The following is a 13931-nucleotide window of genomic DNA, read 5'->3' as shown; positions in this document are numbered from 1 at the left end:
GAATTAAATACATAACACACACCTACACAACACTCACAGACACATACTGAGTTATACTTACACAAAGATACTCACACATCCATAGCTGTACTTATGCACACAGAGACACGTGCTCATGCTTAAAACAATTTCAAATTCAAAGAACTTTATTAGCACGACCACTGATAACAGTTTTGTCAAGGCAATAACGATTAACAAGACTTTAACAAACAATTGCAACAATAATATGGTGAATTCCTCTTACTGGCTCCTCCCTCCTTTCTCAATATAATTCAAGCAGCTCCATTGGCATGACGATGAATTACGGTTCTGCCAAAGCAGATACAATCAACACAACATGTACAGACATTTACAATACAAACACATCATAACGTTAACATACAACATACAACACATAGAACATTATTGAGAGACAGGCTCACTGTTCCTTAGGATGTGACAGGAGATCATATACTGGGCTGCCAGTTCAACTGAGGTCTCCCAGTAGGATTGAGAGCTGTTCTAATTCTGGCAGGTGTGGGAATTCTGGAATTAGGTTTGTCAATTTACGGAGGAATTGTTGTCTAAACCAAGAGTAGTTTCCACAGTGCAGCACAAAGTGTGTCTCTGTCTCTGTTTCTCCCCGTTGGCGGTGGGAGCACAGCCTGTCCTCTCTGGGCAGCCAGCTCTGCCTGTGTCCAGTTTCCGTGTCCAGGCTGTGGTCACTGAGCCTGTATTTCATCAAGGTCTGTTTCCATTTGGTCAGATATTTGGCTAGTGTGTATTGTCTGTTTAGGGTTCTGTAGCATTCCAGTTTATGTTGTGTTTGTGTGTGTGTGTCCCAGTGTGTGAGATATTGCTGTTTGATCTGTGCTGTGATGTGGTTGAGTCTGAGTCGTGGTGCTCTAGCAGTGCTGTCCTGAGGCTGGCTGGTGTCGGTGTGGCTCGGGCCAGTGAGTCTCAGGACCAGCTGGCTCAGCTCTTGGCTCAGCAGGGCCTCGAGGTGGTAGAAGTTTTGGTCGCTGCTTCTCTGTCTCTTTCCCTGTCCCCCACGTCCTCTCCCCCTGGCCCCTCCCTCCTGCCGCAGTGCAGCCTGAGCATGCGCCGCAGCCTCCCCCGCAGCTTGCTGTGCCCCAGGGCCACCACCAGGGGGCTGAAGCCCACGAAGACGGAAGCCGCGAAGTGCGAAACGGTGAGCAGGGTCTCGGCCTGGCGCCCACGGTTGTAGTTGTAGTGGGTCACGGCGGTGACCTGCAGCCCCCAGCAGGTGACGAACAGCGTTACCAGCACCAGGATGACGTGGCTGGCCCTGCGCTCCGAGGCCATGTGGTCCTGCAGCTCCACGTTGGCCCCGGCCACCGTGTGGATGTGGCGCCGCAGCACACAGAGCGACGCCAGGTTGGTGCCCACCATGAGCACCAGGGGCACCAGCTCGTTCACCACCAGCGAGGCGGTGGCGAAGGCGATGCCCTGGACCTCGGAGGGGAACTCCCAGACGCAGCCCAGCAGGGGGCGTGTGGTGCAGCTGATCACCATGAGCTCCACACTGGTGTTGCCGCGCGAGTGGGTGGAGTACACGAGCGCCGGGAGGGAGTAGGCGAAGTTGAGAGCCCACACCAGCGCCAGGGCCACGCACACGCGCCGCAGCTCGGCCCGGTGCGCCTGCAGGCCGGACATGAAGGAGTGGCGCCGCAGCATGGCCCAGTGGAACAGGCTCAGCCCCAGCGTGGCCCAGCACCCCACGGCCCGCCACCACACCCACAGGAACATGAAGAGCCGGCACCAGCCCGGCGCCAGCGACACCTCTAGCCCCAGGTCCGAGACGAAGATGGGGACGGTGCGGAAGAAGGAGGTCAGCAGGTTGGCCAGCGACAGGTTGGCCAGGATCAGGTCGGAGGGAGGAATCCTGAGCAAGGAGCTCTGCAGGACCGACTGAACCACCTGGGGCAAGGCGGGGGGGAAGGAAGGAACAGCCGTCAGGAGACAGAGAGAGGAGGAGAGGGGAGAGGGGAGAGAGAGGGGAGAGCAGGAGAGAGAGAAGGAGATTGGAGCAGGAGAGCGGGGGAGAGAGGAGCAGGGTGAGCGAAGTTAGAGACAAGTAGTATAAAAACACACCGAGGCATTGAAGAGCTGGCACAAAGACTGCACACAAAGGGTACAGTACAAACAGGGAGCGGCACAGTAAAAATAGGTAGTGCACTATGAAGATGGTGAAGGTGCAGAAACAGTAGCATGATGAAGTCAAGGTTAGGGAAACAGAGTGAAATGCCTTCTCACCGCACAGATGACCAGTACGTTCCCCACAATGCCCGACAGGACCAGCACCCCGAACAGTATGGCATCGACCGGCAGGACCTGTGCCATCCTGGGGCCTCTGGCACAGCGGCGGAGGGCTGTCCCTACACTCCCAGAGCTTCACTCAGCCGTGAGCCGGGAGAGCAGCCGCTGGAGAGAACAGCCCAGCCCGGGTTTCTGGGTCCGGTCCAGCCCGGGCAGTGGATCCCGTCTGCGTTCAGAGGCTCCTGCACGCGTGCCTGTCCCCTGCCAGGCTGCCTGTGTCAGTACAGTGCTCTGGCTCTGTGTGTCTGACTGAACTGCCCCTCACTGCTGATATGTCACCTCCTTATGCCCCATTTCATCCCCACATCAGTTCCCCGGCAACCAGCTCATTGCTCTCTCACCTGGGCAGGCACAGGGGCACCCACCTGCGTGGCACCGCTCCCATGGCAACGTCCTGCCATCAGAGTGGGTCCGACAACGTGCCCGCCAGGGTCCAGCACAGGGTACAGCACTGGACACTACAACTCCTCCCAGATCCTGGTCCCAGAGGGCCAGCGTATCTGCAGGTTTACTGGAAAGTAGATCATTACTGGGCCAAACTGGGACACCAGCAGACACACAGGCAGGAGGAGCCGCTGTGCCTGTGATTGGACAACGATCTACAGCAGCAGTTCCCAAGCCTGATCACGGAGTAACAGAAAGAGCCTTATTTGTAAACCTGTTTCAGCTCTTTCAGAAGTTTCAGATTTTCAGAACTACCCTTCTCCAGGTGTGCTGCCTGAAGTGTACTCCCCTGGACCCTTGCAGAAAGAAAGAAGGGTGTGTCTGATAGAGTGTTATTCCCACCTGTGTCTGTTCTTCTTCAACAGATCAGCTACTGAGAGCTCCCACCAGACACAGGGCCCAGCCAGCAGTCTGAGGAGAGGCTGTGCACTATTCTGCATGCTTCAGACCAAGCGAAGAAGGTAAACACAGGACTAAAGCAGCAGGCAGATCAGTTCAGCCCTGGAGATGCAGAGCCCAGCTGGAATAAACCCAGCACAGTGTCCTCCAGGATCGGGGATGTCTGGACATCACTGACATTCACTCCTGCTCCTGGGGCGTGGCTGTTCTCCAGGTTTTCACTCCAGCCTGGACTCAGTGGGTCTGTCTTCCCACTGTCGCTTCCTGTGCACCAGGAGTGTTGGGGATGTCTCTCACACACACAGTGTTGCGTCCTGCGATCTGGCACGTTTCCCACTGACACTGAGGTTTGAAGAGCCGGTGTCTGTCAGAGACAGGTCTGCAGGTCGAAGTGTTTCAGGAGGAGCTGGAGAGGATCCTTCCGCAGGCAGGGAGGAGAGCTGTGCGCCAACCGGGGGCCAGACGTGGACCTACAGCAAGTAGCTCCCGGGTCTTGAAGCCGTGACAACGCCAACAATCAAGGGTCTTACTGTATGTGAAAATTGCACAATGCACAAGTAATGGTCCCATTTAGATTATTTCGTAGAATTTTGGTCACCATGTTACACAAAAGTTATTGCTGCTCTGGCATCCATCCAGATGGGGCTGAGGGGATCGTCCTACACTGACGGGCAGCAGGCACTGAGCCTGTTCCTCCGCAGAGGAGGAGACCTGACACTGCTGTCAGACTCCCAGTCCACCCGGCAGGCTTCTCCAGAACGAGCAGTTAAACTACAGGGGAGAGAAAAGTAGGAACCCTTTACCCTAAGGGTGGTGGGGGTCTGGAACAAGCTGCCCGATACCCCGGCATCTTTCAGGAACAGCTGGATGTGATCCAGGGGTCAATAAGCTTCTCAACAGCAAATGGATAAGACAGGCCAAATGGCTCCTTTCGTTCGGAATGGTTCTTGTGATTTTCTCCTTTCACAAAAGGACTGTAATTTATGTAATTATCATTTTGTTTTTGTAAATGTTATGTCAGTCTTGGATGAAAAAAGATCTGTCCCGACGACAGTTCTTGTTGCTGTGCGTGGAGTCCCAGGTTGTGCCTGCCAGCCTCATTATCGCAACTAACCGGCCAGATAATTAACTCGATCGATGACGAGATAGCTTCCTGCCCTGCCTCTGCGCAGCCCCTCTCCAGAGCCTCATTACACAGAAGTCCTCAGTCAGCCCTTTACCCTCGTTAGAGAGCTCCCAATAATTAATTATCTGGCTAATCAGCAGCTTGTGTAACCTGGCTGTGTCCTCATAGTCCAGGAACTCTGCCTGAACTGAACTGAACTCCAAAACTGTCCTCTCACTGTTGCGGTTTCCCAGCTCAGCTCTTAATTCATTCATTACCACTTCTGTGCCCTCCTTTCAGCCGAGAGCAGGAACTGCTGTCTGCACTCAGGTCTGATTTTCGGTGTAGGAAATAGTTCAGCCAGAGTTCAGCCAGCAGAGCTCTGCCGGATGGAAACTGGGACTCACATGAGCGGCGGGGTCAGGCCTGTGAGGAGACAACGAATATCACTGTTCGGGAGTATTTACAGTGTTACTAACATGAAAATATAAATGAATATTATATTTAAATGAAATATAGTCTTTGTAGTTGTTGCTACTGAATGTAGTAATAGTTACGGAGGTTTTCCACATCTTCCTGTCATTCTGTTTCAGTATAAACGGCACATTAGTTACACACCCCGTTACTCATGTTTCGCTGCAGAACTTTCTTTGATCACGGCCGTACGGCGTGTGAGGGGCGGGGTCAGTCGAGCGTCTGTCCAATCGCCAGTGCCACATGGGCTGTCAGTCACTGCGAGCGATGGGCCTGGTAGCCAATGGTGAGGCTGAGAAGGAGGGGAGAGGGGCGGGCTCTCGAGTCCACGGCGGCTCCAGTCCAAAGCGGTATTGAGTTTCTTTTAAAGGCACAGACGCGTCCTTGTGGAGTGTAAAAATAAAAGCGATGGCAGCGGTTGTTCTCCCACTCAGCCCAGAGTCCGATTGTCCCAGGACACCAGTAAAAACCAGCAAAGTGCGACCCGCTCGCGGGCAGCGGGATAGCCGTGAGGCGGTTTCCTGCCCCTCGCGCACAGAGCTTCCTGTGCCCTCGAGGCTCTCAGACACGCCTCCTGCCCGAACTTCACAACAACCGGACCCCCGAGCCCCGGTACCGGTCCTGATCGCCCAGCGAGGAGCCGAGCCCCGGCACCGGTCCTGAACGCCTACCGGGGATCCGAGCCCCGGCACCGGTCCTGAACGCAGAGGGGCAAGTACAGGGGTTCGGCTGGACGCTGCTTAGCTGAGTAGTGTAAATTCAGATTATCGACAGTGCGACGAAGGGGTGAAGAGTTTACGGACTGGTAACGCCCGTGTCTGTGTCCGTCTGTCCTGCTTCGTGCTGATACTGATGTGAGGGCGAAGGTCCTGAGGCTGTACGCGCTGCATCTGTCGAGGTTGCAACTTCTTTCTAGTTCTTCGGATTTTGCAGTTCAATTGCAAGGTTGTGGGTTCATGGGACTCACGGTCCTTTTTATTTGGACTAATCAGGTTATTTCTTCACTCGGCCAGAAGCTGTCCCAGCGCAGGATAGAGCACAGCGCAGGTTAGAGCACAGCGCCAGCTGTCCCAGCGCAGGATAGAGCACAGCGCCAGCTGTCCCACCGCAGGATAGAGCACAGCGCCAGGTTCTGGGTCCTTTCCTGTGAATTAGGTGGTAAGGAGGAATGCTCTTCTCTTCGCCAGGTGTGGACTCACGTGTGGTCAGCTGCAGAGAGCGGGCATGCGGGGGTCAGTGTCGCATGGAGCTGACTAGCCCCCTGGAGCACCATGGGAGCGCTGTGCGGGCGGCGCCCGAAGGGGGCGCTGCAGCTGGCCCTGTGCCTGCTGGCGCTGGGGGCCGTGTGTGCGGGCGCCCTGCTGTACAGCCACCTGAGGCACACGACGCGCTCGCTGGAGTTGCAGACCGCCAGACACCGCCAGCAGCAGGAGGCACTGTCTGCGCAGCTGCAGGGTGAGAGCAGGCAGCTCTGCTGTGAGTGTTCTTGTATGTTGCTGTCTGCGCAGCTTCAGCGAGAGAACAGGCAGCTCTGCTGTGAGTGTTCTTGTCTTGTTGCCTGCGCAACACTTACAGGAAGTGATGTTCCCATCCATTCCTCCGTTTCCCAGCCTTCTGTCTGCAGACTCTGGGTCTGGCTGCTTGTAGAGCAGATCTGTCTTCTGCCTCAGGCTTACTTTCTTAGTGTGGATTGCATGAAGAGTGTTGCCTGAGCTTGACCACTGAGCAGTGTCCCTCTGTGTCTCAGTGGTGTATGAACATCGCTCGCGCCTGGAGAGGTCACTGCAGAAGGAGAGAGTGGAGCACAAAAAAACCAAGGAAGGTGTGTTCTTTCTCCTCCCTGTCTGTCTGTCTGCGTCTCCTCCCTGTCTGTCTCTCCTCCCTGTCTGTCTGTCTGTCTGTCTGCCTCTCCTCCCTGTCTGTCTGTCTGTCTCTCCTCCCTGTCTGTCTGTCCTCCCTCCCTGTCTGTCTGTCTCTCCTCCCTGTCTGTCTGTCTGTCTCTCACAGTCTCATCTCAGCACCTTCCTGCTGTGTCTGTGTGTTTCTCTCTTCAGCTCAGTTAGTCTTTTCTCTGTCTCCCTGCCTGCTTGCAGATTTCCTGGTCTACAAGCTGGAGGCCCAGGAATCCCTGAACAAGGAGAAGGTGAGTAAGAGCAGCAAGACCGGACATCCCTGTCAAAGCAAATGCTGGATCCTAGATGTTGAAGATCTACAAAAATAAAAAATAAAAAAACGTGTTATTTAAGGGCATGAGCTAAATGAGTGGATATAGATGTTTGACGAGCTGTAAAGAGGTGTTTAACGAGCTCTTCTTCTCTCTCGCTGTCCGAGCAGCAGGATGCCATGAACAGACACAGCGCCCTGAGCTCCCAGCTCAGCATCCTGAAGGTACTGCCCCCCGTGCCCCCGTGCCCCTGCGCCCCCGTGCCCCCCGTGCCCCCGTGCCCCCGCGAGGAGTCGTGGGTGTAAAGGCAGCAGCCGGGCGGTGAGGAGAACTGGCTGCGTGCTGGTAGCGCTGCGGCGTGGCTGAAGCTGCGTGCTGGTAGCGCTGCGGCGTGCCTGAAGCTGCGTGCTGGTAGCGCTGCGGCGGGCCTGAAGCTGCGTGCTGGTAGCGCTGCGGCGTGCCTGAAGCTGCGTGCTGGTAGCGCTGCGGCGGGCCTGAAGCTGCGTGCTGGTAGCGCTGCGGCGTGCCTGAAGCTGCGTGCTGGTAGCGCTGCGGCGTGCCTGAAGCTGCGTGCTGGTAGCGCTGCGGCGTGCCTGAAGCTGCGTGCTGGTAGCGCTGCGGGGTGCCTGAAGCTGCGTGCTGGTAGCGCTGCGGCGTGCCTGAAGCTGCGTGCTGGTAGCGCTGCGGCGTGCCTGAAGCTGCGTGCTGGTAGCGCTGCGGCGGGCCTGAAGCTGCGTGCTGGTAGCGCTGCGGCGGGCCTGAAGCTGCGTGCTGGTAGCGCTGCGGCGGGCCTGAAGCTGCGTGCTGGTAGCGCTGCGGCGGGCCTGAAGCTGCGTGCTGGTAGCGCTGCGGCGTGCCTGAAGCTGCGTGCTGGTAGCGCTGCGGCGGGCCTGAAGCTGCGTGCTGGTAGCGCTGCGGCGTGCCTGAAGCTGCGTGCTGGTAGCGCTGCGGCGGGCCTGAAGCTGCGTGCTGGTAGCGCTGCGGCGTGCCTGAAGCTGCGTGCTGGTAGCGCTGCGGCGGGCCTGAAGCTGCGTGCTGGTAGCGCTGCGGCGTGCCTGAAGCTGCGTGCTGGTAGCGCTGCGGCGTGCCTGAAGCTGCGTGCTGGTAGCGCTGCGGCGTGCCTGAAGCTGCGTGCTGGTAGCGCTGCGGCGTGCCTGAAGCTGCGTGCTGGTAGCGCTGCGGCGGGCCTGAAGCTGCGTGCTGGTAGCGCTGCGGCGGGCCTGAAGCTGCGTGCTGGTAGCGCTGCGGCGGGCCTGAAGCTGCCTGCTTTTCAGACCCAGCTGGCTGAGGTGCGGCAGCAGTTCCGGACTCTGCAGGCGGAGCAGGGGCAGCAGCAGCTGGCGCAGCGCCGCGCACTGGAGGACTGCCGCCACCGGGAGGCGCAGCTGCGCACGGAGAGCGAGGCGCACATCAGCTCCCTGCAGGGTCAGTGCTCTGCCCCCGCTGCCCGCCCTGCCCGCCCTGCGCGCCGCTGGGGCGGCACGGGTCTGAGCTAGCGGGCTGTGTTTTGCCTACCCATCTCTCGCAGCCACCGTGGTGAAGCTGAAGGAGGAGGGGAAGTTGCTGAGACGGGCTCGGCAGGAGATCAGTGAGCAGCTGCTGAGCGCTCAGGTAGGGCTGCAGAGCCGGGAAAGGCCCAGGGGCCCGCTCGCCTGCTCGCCCACTGCGCAGGGCTGTGCGTGTGTGCTTGTCACCGTCTGTGTGACTGAGCCACAGTGGGGTCCACACCACGGGCTGCCCCTTGACGTGCCTGTCTCCTTCCCTCAGACCCAGGTGGCCGAGTTCCAGCAGCTCAAGCAGGCACTGCAGAAGGTGCCTGGACTGAAGGACCCCGGCGTCCTTCCCCAGCTCAGCTTCAGAGGGCAGCCCCAGCGTCCTGGGGTGGAGCAGCCGCTGCCCGTCATCCAGAAGGTACAGAGTCACTGCGTCTTGACCTCGGTGGATACACTGGCCATCATTAACAATATTGCAATAATTAATTCACAGAGGTCCTAACCAACACTCCATTATTTGAACATTTTGAACTCTTTATATTGAAAGAATTTAAATAAGTTAGCTCCCTCTTTCTCTCCATGGTGTAACAACACTGTCACGGTCACTGGCATTATGAATATCATTTTCCAAGACCACATGCCCTTTGTGTCTTGTTAGTTCCTATTGGCTGCCATCTGTGTTCTCAGGTCTCCAGAGAGACGTTCCCTCCCAGCCACGCCCCTGGTGTGGGCGGGGCCAAGGCTTCGGCCGCACCTCCAGGCTCTGAAGGCAAGGGTGTGATTGGCCAGCAGGCTCCTGCTGGGGTGGAGCCAAGACGGGATCTGAACACAGATGTGAAAAAAGAAGACGGAGTCAGCGAAATCCAAAACCGGAATATGGTACTGATCCGAAACTCGCCCGTCTCTCCTGCACTCTCTCTCTCTCCCCAGCATTTAGCTCAGACATGGACAGCGCCGGTCCTGGAAGTTTTCATTCAAACCCTAAACAAGCTCAGTCAGTTCATCATCGGCTGGAATGCACCAATTTAATGGCTTCGGATGACAGGGCTGCTCACCTCTTTCCTTCACTGTCTCTCCCTGTTCGTACAGACCCTGCCTCTTGCTCAGTTCACACTGTCTCTCCATCTCTCTCTCCCTGTTGGTACAGACCCTGCCTCTCGCTCAGTTCACACTGTCTCTCCATCTCTCTCTCCCTGTTCGTACAGACCCTGCTCAGTTCAGTTCTCTCCCTCTGTCTCCTCTGACTGGTAACACTGACATCTCCTCCCTGCTGCCCCTCCTCTGTATTCCTGCCTCTCTTGCCTCACAGCACATGAGATCATGAGATGGGCGTCCGTCCACAACTGATTTTCTCTGGCAGGTGGCGCCTGTGGCTGCCAGCCAGCTGGAACTGAGGCTCCGAAGAGCTCCGGCCAGCAGACCCACAGGAAACCAGCGGGCCGAGCCGACTGGGCCCAAGTTGAAGAGGCAGGGTGTTGGGCAGCTGGAGAGGTAGAGTGGGGATCCTGTGCTCCTTTCCGTCTGCGTCACGTGTATCTAGAGAGGGGGTGGAGAGGAAGAAGAGGACGATTGAGAGATGAGGAAGAGGAAGACTGCAGGAATGAAGTGTCGAGGTCCTACAAGCTGTCGGCTCACGCGAGAGGAGCACTTATCTGTAGTCTGATTTTGTGTTGGTCAGTAATGTGCTGCAGTAAGTCTCTCGGTCCTTTTGGAGGGTCATTCTGTTTTTCCGTTTGTGAGTGATGGTTTGACTGTCCCTGTGTCGATCAGTGACCGGCAGGGGGTCACCGTGTCGAACAGTGCTTGTGTATCACCTGCAGCTGGAACAGCATCCACATGAATTCCAACCTGAGGCAGGACCAAGAGCCCATAAGGACCAATCACAACCCGAGGTTTGAACACCAACAGGAGGCTGCAGCCAATGAGCTAGAAGAGGCGGTGCCTGAGACGACCAATGAGAAGAAGGATGAGGGAGGTGGGAGAGAGGAGTTAGACCTGGAGATCGGTAAGTTTTTCTTCATTTGGCCCCTTTATTCAACTAGATACGTCAGTCAAGGACCAATTCTCTTTTAATACGATGAGCCGCGGACCCATTTATGAAGCTGATGCAATTTGGGTTGAGTACCTTGATCAAAGGTACAACTGTAGCATCAAAGCCCAGATTTGAACCCACGGTACAGTGTAGTCCAGTTTAGATCAGTGTAATTTGCTACAATCCAGCAGTGCCCAAATCTTCATAACCCAGCACAATCGACTCCATTATCATCAAGACCCCTTCCCTCTGATCACTCTAGCCATGCTTTCTGTCTCGACCTGTGAGTGTCGTTCCCTGTCACAGCGCCTCCTGCTGTCTGCCTGTGTCCCTGTAGATGCTGCTGTGGAGGAGGGGGGCCTGCCGCAGGGCCAGGGGGTCGTGGCTCAGGAGCCCATGGTGAGCAGCAACACAAGAACACGGGTTAGAGGCAAGAGGAGGCCAGTGGTTCACATCACTGACCCCCGGATCTCATCCAGCTGTTTCCTGAGAGAAGCCAGGGTATCGGCTTCAGCAACACAGCTGGGCAGCTTGTTCCACACTCCCACCACCCTCTGTGTAAAGTAGTGCCTCCTGTCCTGATAGAAGGACCTCATCATGCTATTTCATGAAAGCAGATAAGACATCGGATGGCTGGACAGCTTGTTCCAGATCTCCACAACCCCAGTCTGAACTCTCATCTTTATCTGTATCCTGTGTTTCCTGCACTTACTGGGTCTTATTTCAAGTACGTGCATCTCCTTGAATGCTAGTGCCTGCAGTCCGAGAACTGATTTGAGACAAACTTAATGCCTTCTGAAAACCCACAGGTATCCTGTGCTCTGTGTCCATCAGTCCTGCTGCTTGTTCCTGGAGCTCTGCCGAGTTAGTTCAGCAGACCTGTCTCCTCTAACTTCCTGCTGACTAACAGCTGACTAACCTGACTAACCTGCTGTCATACAAGTGGTTCTCTAGTTTAGATCTAATTATCATTTCCATAACTTTGCATGTAGCTTGTTGGTCTGTGTTGGTCACTTGGTTTGGTTTTGTTGACCTTATTGTGGCTTTGAACTGTATTAGCACTTTTCCTGACAGTGGAACTACTACTCCTGGCCTGAGAGACTATTTGAAGAGTTCTGTTAACGGTGTGTGAATAATTCCTTAAGTACAACTGGAGCAATACAATCACACTCTGATATCTCAAGAGCAAGAAATGAATTTCTTCCGTTATTAGTTAGTGGGCTATTAGTTTAATACATCAGCCATTTCCCTTTCAGTGGCAGTGTTTCCACTGTCGTCTCTGAAATACTTTACAATCTGTTACTGGTGCAATACTGGAAAAAGCTTTAATTACTTAATTTAGCTCTGCTTGCAATATTCGTCCCTCTCGGCCAGTGCAATGTCATCTTTAACCTGCACTTACGGTTCATTACACTCCTTGTCTTTTACCGGCTCCTGTCCTTTCGGGTCCTGGTCTGTGGCCCTACAGATGTAGGACTGTGGGATCATGGGACAGGGTCCTGATTCTGACTGCAGGCTGTCCTGGCAGATGCCTGATGATGACGGCGATGCAGCTGAGGACCCAAACGATAACGGCGAGGATGAGCAGGAGGAGGCGTGGCCTGCCCACCCCCTTCCTGGAGGGGAGGGACCAGAGCAGAGAGCCCGCCCCCCCGGACAGGTACGCTGGCTGCGCTGTGTTGCTCCTGTCGTCCCTCTGACTGTCTGTCTGCTCCTCACAGTCTCTCTCTCTGCCCTCAGGCCCCTCCCAGCACTGCTGCAGGCCTGGGCGCCCATGTGCAGTCCCCCGGAGGGTACCCCGAGAACGTACGTACCAGCCCGTCTCCCTCGCCTGCCGATCAGCGCTTCACCCATCGTCCTCCTGACCACGTCTCTGTCTGCAGGGGGGCGGTGGGGATCGGGAGGGCCTGCCTGAAGAGGAGGATGAGAAGGAGGAAGAGTACTGATCCCTGGAGATGCCTCAGCTCTGACCCCCCCGTCTCTCCGACCCCCCATCTCTTTGTCCCCCTCACTGCCTCTGCTCGACCCCGGCTCTGACAGCTCCTTCACTTCCTCGCTCCCTGCGAATGGGGGTCTCTCTGCTGCTGCAGGGCCCCTTTCTGCGCCCTGCTGGACAGCGGCTGCTGACAGTCGTGTGCAAGACGCTGGACAGGATGCGTGGGACAGGTGGGCCCTGGCGGACCTGTACGCTGAGCCGGGCCGCCCACACGGACTACCGGTGAACCCGGCCTCAGTGCTGATCCTGCCAGAGGAGAAACGGTTCAGCCTGTTCGGATTCCGAGCCCCTCAGACCGGCCCACAGCGCTCACTGCTGCTCCCTCGCCTTCACCTGTAGGGGGCGCTCTCTGTCGGGGCTGCGTGCTCTAGCTCAGGCGAGCCGTGCTCTCGGGTGTCAGCTGAGGACTGGAGACACGCAGTCTGCCACCCTATGAGGAGCTCAGATGGGGAGCCCCGCGGTTTCCGATATCAGGAGTGGGAATTTTGGGCGATGTGTTCACCCCGGTGTTGAGGAAGAGCAGTCGAGGGACTCGAACCCCCTGTTCTCAAGTACCAAGAGGGGCGCTGGGGTGTGCACTCTGTCTTCTAGACTGTTGGATCGAGACCTAAACTGGTTTCAAAATAATGTGAACACGATGTAGCCATTATTATTATAGTTCTGATTACCATGTGCGTGACTGTTTCCCTGGTTATCCATGGTAGGATTCTCTTGTCTGCTGCCTTGCGGTTTCTGTCCTGGTGCGATTGGAGTGGTGTGCTGGTTCTGCAGGAGGCCCCTCCGCAGACCGACCCCAGAGAGGGTCAGGGGGCTGGTCGGGGGGGGCTGGTCGGGGGGGGGGGCTGGGCCATGAGGAGTTCTGGAAGGCTGTATCCTGAAGAATCCGTGTCTGTTATCCACATTCCCAGCCAGCGTGCAGAGTCTGTGGAATCCTGGGCCTGAGCCCGTACTCTTGACGCGAGGGCAGGGGAGGGGCAGGCAAGCGCCTCGTACACGATCGCGGTCTGAGCAGCTGTGTCCTTTCATTCAGGCCGAGTGTGGCTCTCGGGCACAGCCTCCTCACCACGGCACAGGGCCTGGCAGTGTGCAAGAGAGCGTGCCAGTGTGCAAGAGAGTGTGTCAGTGTGTCGTGGGGCATGTCAGTGTGTAAGAGAGTGTGTCTGTGTGTAAGAAAGCGTGTCAGTGTGTCGTGGGGCATGTCAGTGTGTAAGAGAGTGTGTCTGTGTGTAAGAAAGCGTGTCAGTGTATCACAGGGTGTCAGTGTATAAGAGAGTGTGTCTGTGTGTCGCGGGGTATGTCCAATGACAGGGAGAGACTCTTCTCTCCTGTGTAATATTTTGCTTTACTGAGATGCGTATGTTTTAATAGAGCTCTACACACGATCTTTGTGTACACTTGCAATAAAGGCTTTGTAGCAGAAGGCTCCGGTGGGTGGGTCTGGGTGATATAGACGGGAGAGGCCACTGTACAGCTCTCCAGCAGGACTTCCGCTTCTGTGAGACTGG

General features: G+C 56.3%; 2 protein-coding genes across 11 annotated transcripts; one reads left to right on the top strand and one right to left on the bottom strand.

The window, feature by feature from the left end:
* Positions 1-124: 124 nt before the first annotated feature.
* Positions 125-5102, bottom strand: ora4 (olfactory receptor class A related 4). Its single transcript, XM_088617159.1, has 3 exons — positions 4886-5102; positions 2257-4693; positions 125-1920 (listed from the first exon to the last, which is right to left on the bottom strand). Exons 2-3 carry the CDS (start codon positions 2341-2343, stop codon positions 967-969), a joined length of 1041 nt encoding a protein of 346 aa, XP_088473285.1. The 5' UTR covers positions 2344-4693; positions 4886-5102; the 3' UTR covers positions 125-966.
* Positions 5103-5144: 42 nt separating this feature from the next.
* Positions 5145-13846, top strand: LOC148642261 (uncharacterized). 10 transcript variants are annotated; one of them, XM_088617144.1, is made up of 16 exons: positions 5145-5639; positions 5734-5788; positions 5929-6196; positions 6489-6563; positions 6835-6884; positions 7076-7129; positions 8180-8330; positions 8434-8516; positions 8673-8816; positions 9086-9277; positions 9759-9889; positions 10219-10403; positions 10768-10829; positions 11959-12090; positions 12171-12236; positions 12314-13846. In XM_088617144.1, the coding sequence occupies exons 3-16, from the start codon at positions 6013-6015 to the stop codon at positions 12374-12376; spliced, it is 1572 nt and encodes a 523-aa protein (XP_088473270.1). In that variant the 5' UTR covers positions 5145-5639; positions 5734-5788; positions 5929-6012; the 3' UTR covers positions 12377-13846. The 10 variants fall into 10 exon arrangements, with proteins under 10 accessions (XP_088473270.1, XP_088473272.1, XP_088473271.1 ...); XM_088617146.1 differs by lacking the exon at positions 5734-5788 and having other exon boundaries at positions 5145-5452; XM_088617145.1 differs by lacking the exon at positions 5734-5788 and having other exon boundaries at positions 5145-5546.
* Positions 13847-13931: the final 85 nt, after the last annotated feature.

This window comes from Lepisosteus platostomus, chromosome 23 (genome assembly GCF_059453375.1).
Source record: "Lepisosteus platostomus isolate fLepPlt1 chromosome 23, fLepPlt1.hap1, whole genome shotgun sequence".
NCBI lineage: Eukaryota > Metazoa > Chordata > Actinopteri > Semionotiformes > Lepisosteidae > Lepisosteus > Lepisosteus platostomus.
Note: the sequence above shows the minus strand (reverse complement) of the source record. Positions and strands in the feature narration are given on the sequence as shown.